At 48.3% G+C, this 9,166-nt stretch overlaps 1 protein-coding gene across 1 annotated transcript in view; it reads left to right on the top strand.

The window, feature by feature from the left end:
- Positions 1–9,166, top strand: part of ABCA4 (ATP binding cassette subfamily A member 4) — a 135,289-nt gene that overhangs the window by 70,686 nt on the left and 55,437 nt on the right. The window contains exons 16-18 of the mRNA XM_008074610.2: positions 2,017–2,221; positions 5,760–5,825; positions 8,447–8,536. Coding sequence (XP_008072801.1) covers positions 2,017–2,221; positions 5,760–5,825; positions 8,447–8,536 — 361 coding nt within the window. The remainder of the gene's footprint in view (positions 1–2,016; positions 2,222–5,759; positions 5,826–8,446; positions 8,537–9,166) is intronic.

Raw genomic sequence — 9,166 nt, 5'->3', positions numbered from 1 at the left:
GGGTTCGAGACCCGCCTGGGCAGCGAGACCTCATCTCTACAATAAATTAAAAAATCAGCGTGGTAGCACATGCCTGTAATTCCGGCTACTCGGAAGGCTGAGGCGGAAGGATCGCCGGAGCCCAGTGGGGAGCGGCCACTGCACTCCAGTCTGGGCGACAGAGTGAGACTCCAACTCAAAAAAAAAAAACAACAGCTCAACTCACAAGTCCCTTTGTCTACCCATGAGAAAAGAGCCACGGGCCCAGGTCACTCTGTCTTCTTCCCTACTCTCTAGGAGGCTCATGGGAAGGAAGGAAACTTGCCTCCTTGTTGTCTGTCCAGAAAGATGTTTCCATTAATTGAAGGTTTTTGGATTACTCAAAAGGTCTTGAATCAGATTAGTTCTCCAAGTGTCTTTCAGATGCTCCCCAGTGCATGCAGAAAGGAGTAGAGACATGAGCCCATGCCGGGTCAGGTGCTCAAGCCGCAAGAGGACTCCAGAAAGGCAGAAAGGGACTTCTGATTTCTGGATACCTCTTTTTTTTTTTTTTTTGAGTTAGAGTCTCACTCTGTCGCCCAGGCTGGAGTGCAGTGGCACACTCACAACTGCCCCAGCGTCGACCTGCTGGGCTCCAGCGATCCGTTCACCTCAGTCTTCCAAGTAGCCAGAACTACAGTTGTGTGCTACCATGCCCGGCTAATTTTTTATCTATTGTAGAGACGAGGTCTTGCCAAGTTGCCTGGGCTGGACTTGAGCCTGCAGGCTCAGGCAATACACTCACCTCAGCCTCCCAAAGTGCTGGAATTGCAGGCAGAGCCACCGAGCCAGGCCTGGAGACCTCTTAATTCAAGATTCCCAAACTCAAACAGCACTGTCTTTTCCTTCCTTGTTTTCACATGGGTAATTTCCACACTCCCGTGAGGCTAATCAACCTCAGTTTTCCTTGTTCTCCAAAATCCCAAGAAAGAACCAGCACCTGAATCTTGCTGGGGAAAACTCCAAGTCTGACTTGTTCCCCAGACTCAACCTTGCTTGACTCCAGAGCTGCCAGGGCAACTGCCTTTTATTTTTCATGTGAAATAAGAAATGAATTGCTGTCATTTCTAGCACCCAATTTTCTACAATGATCACAATGGACTAGTAGCAAGAAATCTGTATGGTGGCCCGTGGGCAGAGCCGGGCTGTTCTGGTCACCACTGCATAGCCAGCTGGTTCTCGGAGGCCACCACTAGCTTCTTGGTGTGTGGATCCACCAGGCAGCAAGAGGTCTGGCAACTGTGGACTCGGGCTGGGTGACAATTTCTTAAATGTTACTTTGTGAACACACAGCTAGAGAACCTCTTTCTTTTGTGGAGACACTCTGAACTCCACCCGGGGTCCTGCTGACTCAGGAGAACTGGGAGCAGAGGAGGTGGGAACTACATCCCTGTGAGGTGTCAGGGACTCCCTGGGGGGCCTGGAGGGAGCTTCCTCTTCCAGCTTCCTTCTGCTCTCCACCTATTCAGTTGACTTGTTCTCAAAACGGAGAACCCAAGAAAACGATTGTCTCCTGCCTGGAGATGGGAAAGGTGGTAGTCAGTGTCATCTGAGGCTTTTCTGACTAACCCCTGCCCAGCCCCTGCCCTGCCTAGGAAATCAGTAACGTTGTGGACCCTTCAAGTGGGGTTCTCACACAGCACTCCAGTTAGCTTCAGGGGTCTACCCAGAGCTGTGTGACCTTCAAAAAAGAGGAAGACGGGGACATGCTGGGAAGGAGACAGTGAGTGAGGGCCCTGTGCTAGGCTGAGTGGGGCTTGTCTTCCCCACTTCCCTGCACCTCGACTGTGCTCTATTGAACAGGTGACAGGTGGCCCCATGGGTATTGGGCAGGTCTCCCTGAAGCCAGAGAGGCACTCCCTGAATTCTCTTTCTGTGGGAAGACCGCCTTCACCCCTCTCAAGGTGGCCTTACTCTCGGACACAGCAGGGACCCTCTTTTGTGACCCCCCCCATTTTGGGCATCTGTAAGAGACGTCTGCTTGTCCACCCACCACAGAGCTTGCTGTCTCCCGTGGCCTTCGGGTTTGGAACTGAGTACCTGGTTCGCTTTGAGGAGCAGGGCCTGGGGCTGCAGTGGAACAACATTGGGAACAGCCCCATGGAGGGGGACGAGTTCAGCTTCCTGATGTCCATGAAGATGATGCTCCTGGATGCTGCGCTCTACGGCCTGCTTGCCTGGTACCTCGACCAGGTGCTTCCAGGTAAGCATCTCCCCTAGAGGGCAAAGGGATCTGAATTCTCCGGATCTCAGCCCTCCCCATCACCTAGCTCACATTCCATCCCATCTAACCTCTTTGAATTCCAGCCTTCCGAACCAGCACTTGAAGTCTAAATCTAGAAGTCAGCAATCTGCCAGCAAGTCCTGTGGGCTCTGTTTTAGAAACAGATCCAGAATCTGCCCCTCATCACCACCTCCGCCGCTGCCTTCCCAGGCCAAGCCCCTCCTTCCACCCTCACCTCCTGCCAGCCTGTTCTCCACACTGTACCCGAGAAGTCCGTTCAGAATCCAGGGCAGACAGCGTTGGCCCTCTCTGTTCAAACCCTGCCGCTAGCAATTCCTCTCATTCAAGTAAGACCAAGGCTGCAAGCTCGGCCTCCACCATGCTTCATCACCTGGCCTCCTCGTCTCGTGTTCTTCCCTCTCCCTGGTTCCTCAGCCCCAGTCACATCAGCCTTCCTGACTGCTCAACACACTGAGCGCATTTCCTCCTCTGGGACTTTGTACCTGTCACTGCCAGGAGCACATATCTCCCCACTCGCCCTCACACCTGCAGGCTTGCTTCCTCATTTTGTTCAGGTCTCCGTTCCAAAGACACCTTACCATAGGGCTCTTTCCCAACTAAAGGTATCTAGATGTCAATCTCTACATAAACAACATTCCTTCAGAGTGCCTGTCCCCTTACCTGGCTTCGTTTTTGGAAACACTCATCAGCATCTGACATGACAGATCTTTACACACGTATTTATTGACTTTCTACCCTTAGAAGAATATGAGCCCATGACGGCAGACAGGTGGTCTACTTTGTTCATTATGATAGTCCTGGTCCCTGGAATAGTGCCTGACATGTGGTGGACACTGAATAATCTATTAATCTGTAGCATGGAAAATCAGCTCCTGAATCAAAATTGGCTGTTTGTACAACTTTGTGTTTACTTCGTAGAAAATCAGATCTTCCTTCAAATCAGCATCTTCCAGTAACTAGAGACACTCCCTCTTCACTCAGGTCGTCTCCTTGTGCCTGGGCAGCCAAGCCTAGCTTTTGATGCTGGGTCCCAGAGCCAGCAGCAGGGAGTGAGGCTGGGCTGGTCCCTGGGGAGAGACAAACTCACAGCTCTCAGATCAGCCCAGGGCAGCCTTTGCTGACAGTAATAAGTAGGCCACAACCCTAACCTGGAGAAAGATCACTAGGCTGAGACAAGAGACCCAGGTCAGGTCCTAGCAATGTAAGTGCATTCGTTTCCTTGGCTTAAAGAAGCAGAAATTTATGCCTCAGTTCTGAAGGCTGAAAATCCAAGATCAAGGTATTCTCAAGGCCATGCTCTTGAGAAACCTGTAGGGGAGAGGTCCCTTCCTGCTGCATTCAAGCTCCTCGTGGTCTTGGTGGCCTGGGGCTCTGTAACTCCACTCCTCCTTACCACATGGCACTGTCCCTGGGTGTCTGCCTGTTGTACACAGCCATCTTCTTGTAAGGACACCCATCACATGGGATTAGGACCCACCTACTCCAGTGTGACCTCATCTCAACTCTCATATCCGCAATGATCCTGTTTCCAATAAGGCACCAGGAATTAGGGCTCTGATACCTTTTTTCCTGATACCACTTCTGACACCAACCAATTCTCCAACAGTGTGTCCACCAATTCAATTCAATTCTGACACTAACTATCCAGAATTAGGGCAGACTCCACAGCTCAGTCCCTCAAGACTACCCTACCTCAGACGCCCGCAGCCACCGTGGTGCCCTGGCTACCCATACCTCTGCCAAAGTACTCTACTTACAGCCATAGCTTTGCAAGAAAGGAGACAACTCAGGAACAGCCCCATGCAAGGGAGCATGGGTAGAGGCCCCTCCACCAGCTTCCATGCTTTCTGGGCACAGCACCCTCCCCGCACCCCAACGTGCTCAGCAACCCGGAAGCTCTTGGAATCTTGTGTCAAGAGTTCTTATCAGCCATCTCCAGCCCACTCCCCTTTCTCAGACTTAGGGTAGTGGCTGAAAGTTCCTCTCTTCACATGTTTGGTTTTTCTCCTGGCCAGTCCCCATTGTGTAACCTAGACTAGGGCTTACCCTAAGTTAAGTATTAGCATAAACTCAGGCCTATTATGAATAACAAAAGGCACTCATATCACTCAGGAAATTCCAAGGGCTTTAGGAACTCTGCATCTAGCACAGGAGCTGGGGACAAAGACCAAGTATTTTCTGTATTCTTCTACAGAGACCCCAGCATATCTCTTTGGAGGACACAGTTCAATCCATAACAGTGACAGAGCAAGATGCTTGAACTTGCTCAGCCTGCTTTTTCTATCTCACTGGGCCACTGCAGAAAGATAGAATAAGTGAAAATTAGTTGGCTTGAAACTGAAATACCTGCATAACTCAGAAGTTCTATTTTAGTCAAGTTAAAACTTTCACTTGTTCAACAACTGTTGACTGTGTAGCACCTGAGTGAGGCTCAGTGCAGCCAGATTCCAGAAATAGAGGATGGAAAAGAAAGACCCAGGCCTGCCCTCAGGAATTTGCAGTCTAGTGGCAGCGAAGGCCACGAGAGATGGGACAGCTATTTTAAAAATCTAAAACAGTATTTTTACAAAATCAGCATTTTGTAGGGAGCAAAACTTGCAAAGAGAACTGGAAATGTGGGACTTTTTCTTGAAACCCAGGTGGATCCGGCAGAATGGGGGGGTTAAGAACTGGAGTATTGGCGGGCTCAGTGTCTCAGCCTGTAATCCCAGCACTTTGGGAGGCCCAGGGGAGTGGATTGCTTGAGCCTCCAGGCTGGAGACCAGCCCTGGCAACTTGGCAAGACCTTCTCTGTACAATAAAGCAAAAATTAGCTGGGCACGGTAGCACACACTTATAGTTCCGGCTACTTGGAAGGCTGAGGCAAAAGGATTGCTGGAGCCCAATAGGTCGATGCTGGGGTGGCTGTGAGCATGCCACTGCACTCCATCCTGGGTGACAGAGTGAGACTCCAACTCAAAAGTTAAAAAAATAAAAATAAAAAGAACAGGAATACCAGAATGCTGTTACCTATGTTGGAATTCCTGCATTGTTATTTAATTAGTTGTGACCAAGGGCAGATGGCCCATATTCAGTGTGTCTCAGTTTCCTTATTCACAAGAATAATGTTTAATACCTGGAACACATTTGCAGCAATTTGCACAGAAAGAGCATCCAACAAATGTCAGTGATTATCATCATTATGGTCTGGTAGCTGTTGGAAAAGGACGTGATTTAATTCTTCATGAAATGTTTTCTTGGAAAAGTAATGTCAACAAAGCTCAATCAGTCTTATGGTTACTAGTAACACCCAGAAAGACATGACCTTTTGGATTAAGACATTTTAAAAAGAGGGCTTTTGGTGGTAGCCTGTGAATAGCCATGCACTGGTTTGTGAACTATATATATCTATAGTTATAATTTGAAGTTCAGACAGAGAAATTCTGGATCTTATTGAACTGTGGTGAGGTAACATAGGGAGATTACTGAGGCATTTTCTCTTTTTGCCTATTTTTAGGGGACTATGGAACCCCACTCCCTTGGTTCTTCCCTCTACAAGAGTCATATTGGATGGGCGGTGAAGGTGAGTTATTTAAAAATTAAAACACAAAAGAGCATACCACTTGAAATGAGTTCCTTGGGTCATGGGCAGGATGTGTGTGTGTGGCCTGGGTGTCCAGGGTGTGACTTTTGATGGGTCAGCTGCCTCCTGGGGCTCTGCCACCCCCAGCAGCGTCACAGCCCACCTATCCTGAATCCCTGGGCTGGAGTGAACCCTTGTGTCCTGCACAGCTTGTCCAGTGGATTAAAAGGGCCACATCCCATCAGGGTTCCAGTGACTTCTGCAACTCTTCAGTTTAAAGTAGAGACTCGTGGAGGATCCTTTGCATCTGCCTCCTGCTGCCTCCCCTCATGCCTTCTTATTGCTCTCTGCCTCTTCAAAACACACACTAATCCAGTCTTAGAAGATGAAGGCTCCCACAGAGGCTGAGGCACACCTGCTGATGTGCAGGCAAAGATGCCCAGGTTCTCCTGGTGTGGTTGAGGAAGAAAGCCAAAGGGCACTGGCCCACAGTATGTTCTAGATAAAATGCGCCTTTTATCTAGGAGACGGAGCTAGAGGAGCCCCAGAAGAGGGGGAAAGCACTGATTCTTCACTGAGGTCTGAGAAAGCAGAGAGAGAAATTCTGGAGCTATGAGCTGGGGCCCCTCTAGAGCTGGAACGTTCTAGAAGCACAGGAAATACTTTCCAATCACTCACCTACCTGTTCTTACTTTTTACTATTGGGCCTGAGCCAGGATTCATCCTTTGGCACTATGATAGATGTCTGTTTTCTCTAGGGGATTAACCTAGGGCCTTTAAAACCTGTTTGGGCAGGTTTGTTTGTTTGCTTGTTTTTGTTTTTAATGGATCAAACAAACAGCACTTTGACAGCTTGGTATTTTTTCATTATATTGGCTTATCTATTTTGTCTATCTGTAATCTTTAAAATTTTTACTATAATAAGGTTATACTGTCATAAAAAATAAAAAATTTTGACATAGGAGTGTCTTCCTAGAATTTTTTGTTTGTTTTCTTTTCTTTTTTTTATTATTAAACATATTTTTTATTTTAAAATTGTGGGGTACAGTTAAGGGTTAGGTATACAAATATGCATCGTTCAGGCACCCTTGTTGATAAAGGGTTGTTTGTTTTGTTTTGAGACAGTGTCTCACAGGCCGGGGTGCAATGGTGTGATTATAACTTGCTGTAGCCTTGAACTCCTGGTCTCAAGTGATCTTTCCTCCTCAGCCTCCCAAGTAGTTATCATGCCTGGCTAATATTTAATTTTTTTTTTTTTTGGTAGTGTCTAGGTCTGGATATGTTGCCCAGGCTGATCTTGGGCTCTGGGGCTCAAACATTCCTCCTACCTCAGCCTCCCAAAGTGTTGGGATTACAGGTGTGAGTCACCATGCCCAGCCTCCTAGGATGTTTTTAATGTCAATAAATGTCAGGGCTTGTGGGCATTTTGTTCCTTTACGATCCCAACAGTTACTCTGCCTCTCATGAAAAAAAGAAATCTTAAGACAAACTGGCTTCTTCAAAAGTGAATCACAAATATTTTTGCCGACAGAAGGCACATATTTTTTACCTGTATCATAGACTAGACTGAAATAGATTCCTAAGTCTCTACAACCAGAAAAGAATTGAGTTTCACCACATAACCTCCCTCCTCTCACAGGTTTTTTAAAAAATGGAGCCCAAGAAACGTCCAGTGTCTTCCCATGTTCCTAGTGGTCACTTAGGACAATATCTGGAACTCCGACATAGATTGGGGAATTCACTTCGGGGACCAAACTGTTTAGAAGGGTATTTTCCCTTGCTACTTCATCCTATATTTGTGCAGTTTGATAGCCAGTACAGTGATCGAAGGCATCGTGGGGTATCAATGCAAACATCCTTCAGGAAGCAGAAATAGAAGCTTAGCACTGGAGGGGGAGCAGCGCTTACCAGCAGGACTCACATGCCACTCCAGCACCCATCCCACAGAGGACGCATGGACTATCGGCCAGCCGCCTCACCAGGAGACCCTGCCCTACGGCCACACGCACCTTGAGACCGGGCGCCCTTGCGCTCCCTTCCAGGATGGTCTGGTGTCTTTTAAAGTACCAAGTTGATGAACAAGTGTCCGTGTGTCTCTACCACACGTCACAACTTTGTCCAGGCCTGTCCTCCACCAGGCTCGACCCTGGTATTGATCCAAGATGTCTGAATGCCCGCAGTGGTGGATTTTTTTAGGTCAGCCATTCCCAAGCTGTGATTTAAGCTGACTGCCCGTCACATCACCCTGAATGGAGTGTTACACAAGGCTCACTGTGACCTTGGCATGTTTTGGATTCGAGTAAAACATGTCAGTGATGGGCTAAAGAAAATTAACTCATTTCAGATTGATCCTGGTTTTCTTTCTTTTTTTTTTTTTTTAATCTTAATTTCTGCTATCGTGTGCCTCTCCGAGCACGTTAAGTAGACGAGGGGAAACTGCCAAGTCTGAGGCCCCTGTTACAAAGCTCCTCTGGGTTTGGCAAAGGTTGTGCAGCCAGGCTTGAGGGCTTCACCACCAGCAGCAGGTCAGAGGTTGGCCAGGATGCTTGACTGCGCCATCCCCCCCACCTTCCTGGTTCTCAGCTCTCCCTGGGAGTAATGTTGGCTTCTGGTTGGTGCAGGGTGTTCGACCCGAGAAGAAAGAGCCCTGGAGAAGACTGAGCCCCTGACGGAGGAAATGGAGGATCCGGAACACCCAGGAGGCCTCAATGGTAAAGCCCCAGTAAAGAAAGAACAGCAGAGCGAAATGGAGCCCACGCAACTGACGCTGTCTGTTCACAAGGGTTAAACCCGACGGCTTCTACATGGCCCACCTGCACGTGTGAGGATGAATGGTCCGGCCCAGACATTAGCGCATATTTCCTGGAGAAAGCAAATCCCAAGCATGCGGTGTGTTTGTGCCCTTGTTAGACAAATCCCAAGTGAGTTGCACAAATGTGCTGACTTCCGAGGATTTAGCAAGAACAATAACTCGGGTCACTGGGACTGAAAGCGGATATGAGCTATAAGGAAAGACAAAAATAAATGCTTCTGTGTCCAAGGGGAAAGAGTCTAGTGGGGCTGAATGCACTTCCCCCGTGGTTCACAAAGCTAGAGCCCATTCATCCAAGCCATCAGAAGCCTTTCCTGACAGTGGAAGTTACCTCATCACTCCTAAAGCTGATGCACTAGGTTTAGAAGCATTCCTCTGGCTTCTGATGCCTGTCTTCTTTCTTGAACCAGTTCTGCATTTCTCCCAAGGGTTTTCATTCCCCAAGTGTCTGCATTTCCCTGCAGATGCTAAAATGCTCTGGGTTTAGAGAGACAGCATAGCTTCTGGACTCCACCTGACGCTGACACTG

The sequence above is a fragment of the Carlito syrichta genome, unplaced genomic scaffold (genome assembly GCF_000164805.1).
Source record: "Carlito syrichta isolate Samal-C Ts95f unplaced genomic scaffold, Tarsius_syrichta-2.0.1 Scaffold316502, whole genome shotgun sequence".
NCBI lineage: Eukaryota > Metazoa > Chordata > Mammalia > Primates > Tarsiidae > Carlito > Carlito syrichta.
The sequence above is the reverse complement of the archived record's forward strand: the minus strand, read 5'-3'. Positions and strand labels throughout refer to the sequence as shown.